The 13,434-nt window shown below is 45.6% G+C and overlaps 1 protein-coding gene across 4 annotated transcripts in view; it reads left to right on the plus strand.

Moving 5' to 3' along the window:
• Nucleotides 1–13,434, plus strand: part of DMD (dystrophin) — a 2,615,032-nt gene that overhangs the window by 2,218,772 nt on the left and 382,826 nt on the right. For 3 of the 4 annotated variants that reach the window (XM_030202363.1, XM_030202359.1, XM_030202360.1), the window contains one exon: nucleotides 7,772–7,944. In XM_030202363.1, the coding sequence (XP_030058223.1) occupies nucleotides 7,772–7,944 (173 nt within the window). Of the gene's footprint in view, nucleotides 1–5,521; nucleotides 5,563–7,771; nucleotides 7,945–13,434 lie in introns of those variants that run through there. The other variant, XM_030202361.1, reaches the window with a different exon arrangement.

Here is a 13,434-nt window from a genome sequence, read left to right on the forward strand (position 1 = left end):
CTGAGCCCCTACATCTTGCCCCATCCTTGGCCACCTTTAAATCTAGACTGAAAGCCCACCTGTTTAACATTGCTTTTGACTCGTAACCACTTGTAACCACTCGCCTCCACCTACCCTCCTCTCTTCCTTCCCGTTCACATTAATTGATTTGATTTGCTTACTTTATTTATTTTTTGTCTATTAGATTGTAAGCTCTTTGAGCAGGGACTGTCTTTCTTCTATGTTTGTGCAGCGCTGCGTACGCCTTGTAGCGCTATAGAAATGCTAAATAGTAGTAGTAGTAGTCTCTTGTAACCAGAGCTAATATTGTGATGTCATAATGCCTCAGGCCACCAATAAGAGCCAACCTCATCAGTGATGTCACAATGGCTTGATTGTCCTATACTTGGCTCACTTTTATTACATAGCTCTTTGAGCAGGGACTGTCTTTCTTCTATGTTTGTGCAGCGCTGCGTACGCCTTGTAGCGCTATAGAAATGCTAAATAGTAGTAGTAGTAGTAGATATATCTACTTCACTCAGAGATGCTCCTCCTAAGGCGTCAGTACAGTTGCCTTAGGAGGAGAACGTGTGCAATAATTGACTTTTTAACAAGCAATTATTGGTACTATTTAGATTTCATTGGAACTTACGCGCGTAAAATTTAAGTGTGGGTAAAAAGACGCACACAAAAGGGAGGGTCGTGAGCATAATGGGCTGTTCCTAAAATTAACGCACGTTGCTATGGAATAACGAAGATACGTTCCTAATGTAGATGCGTACATAAGCACATAAGCACCACCATACTGGGAAAAGACCAAGGGTCCATCAAGCCCAGCATCCTGTCTCTGACAGCGGCCAATCCAGGCTTCAAGAACCCGGCACCCCCCCCCCCTCCAAAATGTAATAATGTTCAATGGACTTTTCCAGAAAACAACAAGGCAAACAATCTGTGAAATCTAACGTGGAAAATGAGCAAGCAGATCAGTATATTATCCAAAATATTTTATTGAAGATACCGTATTTAAGACAGTTGCCCGACACAGGCCGTGTTTCGCCCACAAAAAGGCTGCGTCAGGGGCTATAATAAAGAAACATATTAAATTATAGAATCTGAACATTATAAAAACAGATCAATGATATTAAAAATTACAAATTAAAGCAAACATAAAATATAAAATATGTAAAACATGAATTATAAAATGTACATGTAAAACATAGACATGAATTGTTAACAATGAGAGTCACTTTTAATTTAAAAAATGGATAAAAACTTATTAAATATTTATAAATATATAATTATAATATCCTATGTTAATGTCTTATTGTCGGGCAACTGTCTTAAATACGGTATCTTCAATAAAATATTTTGGATAATATACTGATCTGCTTGCTCATTTTCCACAATGGACTTTTCCTTCAGGAATCTGTTCAAACCCCCCTTAAACTCCGTAAGGCCAGCTGCTCTCACTACATTCTCCGGCAACGAGTTCCAGAGTCCAGCTACACGCTGAGTAAAGAAAAACTTTCTCCTATTTGTTTTAAATCTACCATATTCTAGCTTCATCTTGTGTCCCCTGGTTCTATTGTTGTTTGAAAGTGTAAACAAACACTTCACATCTACTCCGCTCAATATCTTATAGACTTCTATCATATCACCCCTCAGCCGCCTTTTCTCCAAGCTGAAGAGCCCTAACCTTCTCAGCCTTTCCTCATAGGGGAGTTGTTCCATCCCTTTTATCATTTGCAACATGTTTCAGTTGGTGCGAATGGCCACGCCTAAAGTTAGGCACGAATGCCAAGTCTAAGCACTATTCTGTAAACCACGACTAACTATAAGTGCGACTTATAGAATAGCGCTTTTTTTTTGCGCCAATTTTTTAGGAAGATCCGTGACAAGCCGGGGAGGGGTGAGATCACACTAGGGGAAGTGGTTATTTTCCAACGTTTATCCAATAAATACCTATTTTATATGAGCTGGGGCGTTCCTTTGCTGTTTGTCAGTTAAAAATGTAAAATCGGAGGCCTCACAGCGGTGCAGAGCAAGGCTTTTGCCTAGCACGTTTGCTGCTGTGTCTCAGTGGATATAGCTTCACTCCTTGAGCATAAACACTGCATTGAGTCCTAGATGTGTGTGGCTTTAATGATATTCATTGTCTTGTCTCACCAGTGACAAGTCGGTCTGCATTTCGCTCTCTCGCTTTCTTTACCTTGATCAGGTCATTTGCATGATTCCCGGAGATGCAGTAATAGGCGACAGGGATTGAGGTCACACTCTCAGCTCGCCCGAAAGGGAGGTTTTCTGACACCATGAAGCAGGGTCATTTTACAACAACGCCTTGAACACATAAAACCTGCCCTTTAATTACTTTTTAATTCTCATTGTAAAAGATTTTAGCATTATGGCAATTGCTCGGGAAATGGTCCTGTAATAAATATGTGAAGAAAAAAAAAGAAGAAGATGAAATACTCTAGAGAGGGACAAAATCAAGAATAGGTTGTAGAAGGATCCTTTCAGGACCCCCTCTAGTCCCGCATGGAGTAGGTAGGAGGTCTGTGCCTTGCTAATGTTGCCCCCTCCTTTCTGGAATGGCTGCCATAGTTCTCTCAGCCCATGTGTAGGTTCGAGGCTTGTATGGATTTGCTGAAGAAATAGTGAGGGCGATTCTATTAAGGGTGCTAAAAATCAGATGCCCCAAATCTGTGCACTAAGATAGTATTTTCTAAGGGCATTTGGGCACCTACCTTTAAGCTCCAACATTTGCACCATGTAAAAGACAAGTGTACATGTAACATCCCTGTACCTGACACTTCTGGATTCAGGATCCGACCTGTCGGACCCTTTACTCATGGCGCTCGATGCCTCCACCAGGGGAAAGAAGCGTTAGTGGGTGGGATCACCGCCTTCTGCCCCAGGAACTTCAAAAACAAGTCTAAATGTCACAGTGGGAGATGTGGTTGGCTGTCGAGTCAAGTTTAGAAGACACACATTTTTTAAAAGTCCAAAAAAAAACCACTCTGGAGTCAAGTGTACAGCGCTGCGTACATCTAGTAGCGCTATAGAAATGATAAGTAGTAGTAGTAGTTCATACAGACTCGAACTGTTTATTCTTCAACTCTGAAAAATCAGGAACATCAACCAGGATCAACTCTCCAACACTTAAGACGAGTCTTTTAAAAACCACAATCCCTCTGGTATTCCCCAGTGGAACTCCTTTATTCTCCTTCCTTGTATTTATGTTCAGACCCTTTCCAGCGGGACTAGTTACACTTTGTACAAACTCCTGCCTATGCCTATCCCAGAGAATAGTCCCAATGGCTATTCTCCTCTCACTTCTACAGGTCCAGACCCTCCTGGCCTGACCTCCTCCCATGATGACCTTTGTGTTGACTCACCCTGGTCCTGGGATGGGCTCTCCCTGCCTCCATTCCCACGCTCCCATGTTGGGTCGTTGCTCTCAGTTGCCACTTTTGTGGCCAACAACTCCTCTTTGCAACCAATGATTTTACTTCTCCTAATCGGGATTCCCCTTTTACTCCTCCAGATCAATGGCAGGGGACCGTCAGGCAACCCAAACACTTAACTTTATCTCCTTCTAATCTCCCCCCCCCCCCCCCCCATCACTCTTCGTTCTGAAGGCACTATCTCTCTGCATTTTACTTCCAAACTACTCCCTTTGGGCTGGGCTTCCTCCCACCCGGGGACCTCCCAGTCACTCCACCCAGTGACTCTCTATAGGGACTTACTCTCCAAGTAATCCCAACCTAACAGGTGATTGCATGAATGTTGGCACCTAGGTGCACAACTTGCAGTATTTTACACCTAAGTGTGTGACCCGCCCATGCCCTGCCCCCCCCCCCCCCCCCCCCACCCCCTTTGCAGTTATATGCTAGGTACTTTGGGGCTGATGTATGGAATAGCAACTAAATACCATTTTACCCATGTTTGGGCACCTAACTTCCATTTGAACACCCAAACTTAGACCCTAATTGGTGACTAACTTGTGGTGCCTTATGTAGAATTAGGGGGAGTAGTATATATTGAAGGCTCAGCCTTTGGGCCTCCTCGGTGAATTTCTAAAACCTTGAGTTAGTGCCCTTGTGTGAAGAGTTGATGTACATAAGTACATAAGTAATGCCACACTGGGAAAAGACCAAGGGCCCATCGAGCCCAGCATCCTGTCCATGACAGCGGCCAATCCAGGCCAAGGGCACCTGGCAAGCTTCCCAAACATACAAACATTCTATACATGTTATTTCCGGAATTGTGGATTTTTCCCAAGTCCATTTAGTAGCGGTTTAGGGACTTGTCCTTTAGGAAACCGTCTAACCCTTTTTTAAACTCTGCCAAGCTAACCGCCTTCACCACATTCTCCGGCAATGAATTCCAGAGTTTAATTACGCGTTGGGTGAAGAAACTTTTTCTCCGATCTACGTGGGGCCACAGGGGCATGGGCCCCCGTAGATTTGGCCCTGGCCCCCACGCCGCCAACCCCTTCGACCCTCACCCTCCCGTGGCCAACCCTCCCCTGCCGCCGCTGCTGTTGGGTACCTTTGCTGGCAGGGGTCCCCTTCTCCAGCGCGGCCGCGTTGCTGATCTGAAAGGGCAGGCTTCTGTTTCTGTGAGTCTGACGTCCTGCCCTTGCAGATCAGCAACGCGGCTGCGCAGGCTTCTGTTTCTGTGAGTCTGACGTCCTGCACGCACATGCAGGATGTCAGACTCACAGAAACAGAAGCCTGCCCTTGCAGATCAGCAACGCGGCTGCGCAGGCTTCTGTTTCTGTGAGTCTGACGTCCTGCACGCACATGCAGGATGTCAGACTCACAGAAACAGAAGCCTGTCCTTGCAGATCAGAAATGCGGCCGCGCCGGAGAAGAGGACTTCAGCTGGCGGGGGTTGGGGACCCCCACCAGCAAAGGTACCCGACGGCGGCAGCGGGAAGAGGGAGTCGAAAGGGTTGGCGCTGGGGGGGTCAAAGGTGGTGGTGGTGATGGGGGGGTCGGCGGCGCTGGGGGGGGCTAAAATGTGCCCCCTCACCTCGAGCTCTGGACCTCCCTCCCACCGAAGTCTTGCTATGCCCCTGGTGTACAAGATCCATTTGAGCTGCTTTTTGCCGATGCCTGTTGCTCTGGAAAGAATGCGCAGTCTTGAAGCCCAGAAGCACAAACACGTTGAAGAGTTTTTCCACAGGATTTACAAAGGATCCTTTCAGGCTGTGGGTAGATCGGAATGCAGCACCAGAAAGCACTTACAGCAAATCTGGAGCTCTCATGAGTTTGAAATGTATTGGCCTGTAGTGACAGGAGGAAAAGAAACGCTGGCTTCTCAATCTGCGCTGCTGTTTTCTCCGGTTCAGTCCCTCCTACATCCATGACCCTGACCAGTGACCACTGTCTTGATGTTGGACAAACTGTCCATTTGTTTGCTGGTTCCTGAGCCCTGAGCCAGAAAGAGCTTTTTTTCACTCAACAGAATATGCCACTGCTGAACTTGACATTTTCAGATTCTGCTGGCGTTCAGTCTTCTAGGGGGAAGCGCCCAGCCGGCGTGAAAATGTTGCACAGGAAGAAATACAATGTAAAGGTCAGACTCTACCCTGCTGCAGGTTCATTTGTTCCTAATATACTAACACTCTCTTGTCTTGGTTCTGTTCATCTTCCCTGGGGGCCTCTGGAGGTCCTGAGGAGAGGAAACTCATGACCTTCATAGCAAGGTCTTGTACCTTGCCCTGGGCCTGTCCCTGGCCTGTGCTGTCTGGGAGGGACCGTGTGTCCAACTCTTCAAACTGCCAGTCCTTGGTGGTTTTGACTTTGATGTACGACGGGGGGGGGGGGGGGGTCGATGCATTAATCTGCAGGACTTTCACAGGATGCAGTAAGATGGTTTCCGAGCGTGACCTGCGCTGCACGGTTTGCATTTCTTTCTGTTGTTTAGGCAGGATATCGCATGGTTTTCTTCTGCTGAGCTTCAGTCGCACTCTTTCTTCTCAGTGCACAGTTCTTATATCTGCAGAGAGAAATGAGGTAGAGATCGTGGTGCCTGTTAGATAATGGATTGATTCTTACAACTCCCAGGGAGAGGGATTGGTATAGTAACTGAGTGGTTCATGGTTTCATTTCTTACCCCGTGACATCTCAAGGGGGAACGCAAACTGTCTTCAGATGTCACAAAAAGCACTGAATCCTGATTGGAAGCCACTTTCATCTGTTCCATGGATACTGCTAAACGAAAGCCACACATGTGTGGACATAGGAACCGACTCTGGGGGTTGTATGTGTCCAGGAAGGGGTTATTTCCACTAGACTTAGCACCCCCAATAATTTAAAAAAGTTGGCTCCTATGTGTGTGGATACACATGTATGTGCTCACATGTGCATGTGAATGTGTTTGTATATGTGGAGGAGTGGCCTAGTGGTTAGTGCAGTGGACTTTGGTCCTGGGGAACTGAGTTCAATTCCTACTGCAGCTCCTTGTGACTCTGGGCAAGTCACTTAACCCTCCATTGCCCCATGTAAGCCGCATTGAGCCTGCCATGAGTGGGAAAGTGTGGGGTACAAATGTAACAAAAATAAAATAGATACTATTGGAGATTCTACATAGAATGTTGCTATTCCACTAGCAACATTCTATGTAGAAGGCTGCGCAGGCTTCTGTTTCTGTGAGTCTGACGTCCTGCGTACGTGCAGGACGTCAGACTCACAGAAACAGAAGCCTGCGCGGCCACATTGGTGATCCCCACTTCAGGCACAGGCAGCTCCTTGTGACTCTGGGCAAGTCACTTAACCCTCCATTGCCCATGTAAGCCGCATTGAGCCTGCCATGAGTGGGAAAGCGCAGGGTACAAATGTAACCAAAATAAAATAGATACTATTGGAGATTCCACATGGAATGTTGCTATTCCACTAGCAACATTCCATGTAGAAGGCTGCGCAGCCTTCTGTTTCTGTGAGTCTGACGAGAAGTCTGCGCGGCCACATTGAGTGGCCTAGTGGTTAGAGTGGTGGACCTTGGTCCTGGGGAACTGGGTTCATTTCCCACTTCAGGCACAGGCAGCTCCTTGTGACTCTGGGCAAGTCACTTAACCCTCCATTGCCCCAGGTACAAATAAGTACCTGTATACAATATGTAAGCCGCATTGAGCCTGCCATGAGTGGGAAAGTGCGGGGTACAGATGTAACAAAAAAACAAAATATGTGTTTGTGTGGGTTGTTTTCATATCAGTGTTTATGTGTGTGCATTTCTGTGTGTGTGCGTTTGTGTGTATGCATGTGAATGGGCACACCTGTGCTTGCAGAGATGGTTTTTGCTGAGCAGAGATGTGTGATATACAAGTTGTTATTTGCATTGTTTGCCGATATGCCATTATTGAGTTATCCACACATCACGTCCATTCCAAAAACCAGAGGAAAAAACCTCTGATTTGATTCTTCTTAATACTAGCATCCCCCCCCCCCCCCCCCAGTGAAGGGGGGGATGCTAGTTATGAATGGTGATTATTCTCTGTCCTGGACACTGAACAGCATCCTACAAGTGGCCTTGCATTACAGCAGACCAACAGGGTGTATTCTTAGCAGTGTGGACAGGAATGATTGGGCATATTGGATGGGTCACTCGGTCTTTTCCAGCTATCATCTACTATGTCTTGGGTAGATAATACATGGGGAGTTTAACAGATGTCGTGATCTTTCTAGCTAATAATCGGAGATGTTCCTGCCATAATTCCCTAGGTGTCAGCCTGGGCTTTGGGGTAAGAGTAAGCATCCTTTTCACATTCGGATTTTGTTCTTTGCAGGATCTGCAGGCAGAAATCGAGGCTCACACCGAAATCTTCCACAGTCTGGATGAAAACGGGCAGAAAATTTTGAGTTCCCTGGAAGGCTCTGATGATGCCACCCTGTTAAAGAGACGCCTGGATAACATGAACGTCCGATGGAGTGACCTTAGGAAAAAATCGCTCAGTATTAGGTACTTGCGGTTTACTTTTCATCTATTGGTGACCAGGTTACAACTGTTGAGTCTATATGAGCAAGTCAATTTTTAGGTGAAGTACAATGCAGACGGGACCTCTCACCTTCCAAACGCCAGCCTCCCCACCTCCTCTCAGCACGCACCTTCGTGACCCTCCTACTTACCCAATTGCACCTTTTCTTCTTCCCCGCCCCTCCCCCCAACCATCTCCTCTGCATTTAGGTAATTGAGGTTGTTTGATGCCGCAGAGCCAGTGTGGCCAGAGCAAAGGGAACAGCTGCTGCCTGAAAGACCCTGAAAGGAGAGGGGGCCTATGTATTAGGATCTTGTGACCTGGATTGGCAACAGGATTCTGGGCTTGATGGACCTTCAGTCTGTCCCAGTATGGTAATAGGTATGAAAGAGGATGATCAGGGGATGGGTGGTCCTCCTGGGAAGATTCTGCCAGGCGTGGGGGTTTGATGCTTGAGAGGGAAGGGGGGAGGTTTCGGGGTTGGGTCTGCTTCTGAAGGAGTTAAGGTTTGAATATCATCTCTGTCTGGGTAGTGGCACTGAATAAGCAAGAAGGCAGCCGATCTGCAAACTCCGATGTGGAAACAGACAGACAGAGCAGATCAGAAGTAGATACATTGCATTAGGCTGAAACTCTACAATAAAGATGTGTTTGTTTCTACCACTGATCTGCTCTGTCTGTTTCCGTACAGGCACTGAATATCCTTGTTCTATTTAGTTGCCGTGGCTGACATTTTAAAACCAGGCTGACCGCGGCAGCTGCGTGCTTTTTCCCGTTAAATTTGAAGAGTGTGTGTGTGTGAGAGGGAGAGGAATCCACGGAGTTGGGGCCTGAAAGCCGGGACCAGCACCACACGTAGATTTCAGGTCCGTTCTGCTGGGTGGTGGGACAGAGACCGGTCCTGTGAGAATGGCATGAAGTCGTGGGAATGATATTACTCACGAGATAAAGTGGAAGATCGTGTGTTCTGCGCGTTTCCGCATCAAACGCACAGTGCATTACATTTAAATGAGCTGATTAGCATAATTTTGCATATGAATCATCTCATTTAAATGAGAAAACTGTATGTATCGCTGTCAACGCAAATGTGTTACTGCACTTTAATGCTTCTTTAACATTTATTTACTTATTGCATTTGTATCCCACATTTTCCCACCTATTTGCAGGCTCAATGTGGCTTACAGAGTTTTGTTATGACACAGTCATTCCAGGGTATCAGATACAATTGGTAATGTACAAAGCTTAAGTAAAGAAAGAGAGAAGGAAAGTGTAAGGCAAGTTAGTCTAGAAGGTGGAATTTCATAGCTGGGTAGGTTGGTGAAGTAGTTTCGTAGTCTATGGGTTCTCTTTGTAGGCTTTGTTGAAAAGATGCGTCTTCAGAGAGTTGCGGAAGTTGGTTAACTCATCAATAGTTTTCAGGGCAGTAGGTAATGCATTCCACAATTGCGTGCTCATGTAGGAGAAGGTAGTGGCATGTGTCAGCTTGTATTTTAATCCTTTACAGCTGGGGAAGTGTAGATTAAGAAATTTGCGAGATGATCTTATGGCATTTCTGGGAGGTAGGTCCACTAGGTTTAGCATGTAGCATGTGATTGGCTGAGAGAGACCTGGAGGCGGGGCATAATCGAAAGAGACGTCCAAATAGTTTTTTGATTTGGATGTCCTCGGCACTAGAAGGACACCCATCACAAAAATATCGGGGGGAAAAACGTCCAAGTGCTCGTCAGGGCCGTCCTTTTTTTTTGTTTTGTTTTGTGAAGGACGTCCATGTTAGGCACTTTTGAAGGACGGCCCTGACGAGCACTTGGACGTTTTTTTTCCCCAATTTTTTTTTTTTTGTTAAATTTATAGAAGTTTTTAGAGGCAATACTTATGTACTAATAATCTCTGTTCTTGAACTGCTCAGAAAGAGCGAAGACCATAATCTGGAGATTTGGAGGCAGCAGGTCTTTGAGAGACTTTTACAGAAAAACAAGGATGAAAAAAAAAAGATAGAAAATCCTATAAGAGCGAAGCACTTTGTGGGTGGCATTCGCTTTGAAGGTCCTGGTTCTACAAGCAGGTCCCGACCTCACCCCCACCTCCTCTCCCCATTCTGCGGTTTGCTCTCTTTCTGCTGCTGTTGCTTCTTGGTAGCTCAGAGGGCAGCAGCAGAGCTGAAATCATCTTTGCAAGGAGAAATGTAAGAAACATTAGCCGTTACAGCTGAAGCCCTGAGGAAACTCACCTGGTTTTAACAGCAAAAGCTGTTTGCATAATATCTACTATTAAATATCCATGAAAGATGATAGTCAGGAGTGAGGTAATTGTGCCCGGGGTGGGGGTGGGGGGGTTAGGGAGACAGACTTGCAAGATTTCTCTTTCAGAAGATGGGGGGGGGGGGCATTGCAGGGGGATTCTGGGAGGTGTCAGGCTCTTAGATTACCAAAAAGGTAACCAAACAGCAAAGTCCCACAAGGCAAGCAGCAATCAAGGAAGGATCAATAAAGTTAAAAAAATGTTATTGCTCTGGTGTGTATGAAAACACTACAAAAATAACATAGAATCAATGTACAAAAATCAATGTGTATAAAACAGTACACAATAAAAATCAACACAATGAACATAAAATCAGTACTTTAGACTCGACATGGCACTGTGTTTCGGCATTGTAACAGACCTACCTCAGGAGTCTGACAATAGATAATTGAAATGAAAAATGTACTGCTGGGTGATGAAATCAAAAGGGTCTTTAAAAAGAGCATGCATCCATAAACTGATGCACTATGCAAACTCTGAAGATATCAAAAAGCAAAGGACACCAAATACATGAGGTAAAGCGTCACTTAGCTTTCATCACCAGCAATACATTTTTTATTTCAATTATCCATTGTCAGACTCCAGAGGCAGGTCCGTTACAATACCGAAACACGGTGCCATGTCGAGTCTAAAGTACTGATTTTATGTTCATTTTGTACTGTTGATTTTTATTGTGTACTGTTTTATACACATTGATTTTTGAACATTGATTCTATGTTAATTTTGTAGTGTTTTCATACACACCAGAGCAATAACATTTTTTAACTTTTATTGATCCTGGGGTTCATCTAGCCTTCCTCCGTTCCCACTTCTTTGTTGATAGGTTCTTAGATTAACCTTCCAGAAGAGGTTATGGCAACCAGCACCATGACAGAATCCAAGCGTATTCCCAGAACATTTCCTGTTCGCCTGCTATAAATGGGTTGTCTGTCTGCTCACGACTTGCCACGTATGTCAGTGTAGTTCTGGCATTTTTCCACGACTCTCGTGATTTGACCCTCGTGTTCATGGAATCTTCCCTGGGGTGGGGCTAGGCCAGCAGTAGCAACAAAAACGTGAGCTTTTATTTGCAAAATTATGCTCATTATTTCTCCTAGGAAAAGTGCCCCCAGAAACCCATTGCAGATCTCTGTGGTGCTTTCCGTAGGCAGTTTCCAAGGGAAAGTTCACTCATACATCCCCACTGAAAACTGGTGCAAAACCTACAAAGAAAAGTACCCAGGTGCGACCTCACATTGAGTGTTTTCTGCAGTTTTGGTCACTATCCACCTTATAATTGAAAGAGAAAAACGCCTAGATTTCGACCCAAATCGGGAGATAGACGTTTATCTCACAAAAATGAATAAATCGGTATAATGGAAAGCCAATTTTGGACATTTTCAACTGCACTCCATTGCGGAAGCGTACAAAGTTGACGGGGGCGTGGCGAAGTTGGAACTGGGGCGTGGTTATCGGCCGAGGAGAGATGGGCGCCTTTCGCCGATAATGGAAAAAAAGTATGCGTTTGTAGCTAGAATTTAGGGCACTTTTCCTGGACCCTGTTTTTTCACGAATAAGGCCCCAAAAAGTGCCCTAAATGACCAGATTACCCCCAGAGGGAATCGGGGATGACCTCCCCTGACTCCCCCAGTGGTCACTAACCCCCTCCCACCACAAAAAATGATGTTTCACAACTTTTTATTTTCACCCTCAAATGTCATACCCACCTCCCTGGCAACAGTATGCAGGTCCTTGGAGCAGTTGTTAGGGGGTGCAGTGGACTTCAGGCAGGTGGATCCAGGCCCATCCCCCCCTACCTGTTACAATTGTGCTGCTTAATGCTTAGTCGTCCAACCCCCCCAAACCCACTGTACCCACATGTAGGTGCCCCCCTTCACCCCTTAGGGCTATAGTAATGATGTAGACTTGTGGGCAGTGGGTTTTGAGGGGGATTTGGGGGGCTCAACACACAAGGGAAGGGTGCTATGCACCTGGGAGCTCTTTTACCTTTTTTTTGTTTTTGTAAAAGTGCCCCCTAGGGTGCCCGGTTGGTGTCCTGGCATGTGATGGGGACCAGTGCACTACGAATCCTGGCCCCTCCCACGAACAAATGCCTTGGATTTATTCGTTTTTGAGCTGGGCGCTTTCATTTTCCATTATCACTGAAAAACAAAAACGCCCAGCTCACAAATTGTCGAATAAAACATGGACGTCTATTTTTTTCGAAAATACGGTTCAGTCCGCCCCTTCACAGACCCGTTCTCGGAGATAAACGCCCATGGAGATAGACGTTTTCGTTCAATTATGCCCCTCCACATGTCACAATTAGAAAAGGTTCAAACAAGAGTGACCAAAATGATAAAGGCGATGGAACTCCTCTCATATGAGGAAAGGCTAAAGAGTTTAGGGCTCTTCAGCTTGGAAAAGAGACGGCTGAGGGGGAATATGATAGAGGTATACAAAATCCTGAGTGGTGTAGAACGGGTAAAAGTGAATCAGTTTTTACTCTTTCGAAAAGTACGAAGGCTAGGGGGACACTTAATGAAGTAACTTGGAAATACTTTAAAAACGAATAGGAGGAAATAGCTTTTCACTGAACAAATAGTTAAACTCTGGAACTCATTTCCGGAGGATGTGGTTACAGCGATTAGTGTATCTGAGTTCAAAAAAAGTTTGGACAAGTTCCTGGAGGAAAAGTCCATAATCTGTTATTGAGATGGGCATGGGGGAAGCTACTGCTTGCCCTCAGATTGGTAGCATGGAATGTTGCTACTCTTTGGGATTCCGGAATCTTGTTACTCTTTGGGGTTCTACATGGAATGTTGCTACTAATTGGGTTTCTGCCAGGTACTTATGACCTGAATTGGCCACTGTTGGAAGCAGGATACTGGGCTAGATGGACCATTGGTCTGACCCAGTATGGCTATTCTTATGTGCCTGCTCTCATAGCTGAAAAGTGCTCTCATTTGTGAGGTTAACCATGGAAAAAGGCACTTTAAATAATGCCCTGGACCTGCAGCAGGGGTGTGAGTCTGCAACAGCCCTGGAGAAGCAAACATAGGGATTTCATTTTACAATCCACACACCTGCTTGCCGAGACATAGGCGCATTGGTGAGCCTTGAAAGGCAAACTCCATAGACTGCTGAAAATGTTCTCGTAAATATTGCATTGCCATTTCTTCCCTTTCCTCTACCTT

Source organism: Microcaecilia unicolor, chromosome 4, assembly GCF_901765095.1.
Source record: "Microcaecilia unicolor chromosome 4, aMicUni1.1, whole genome shotgun sequence".
NCBI classification, from domain to species: domain Eukaryota; kingdom Metazoa; phylum Chordata; class Amphibia; order Gymnophiona; family Siphonopidae; genus Microcaecilia; species Microcaecilia unicolor.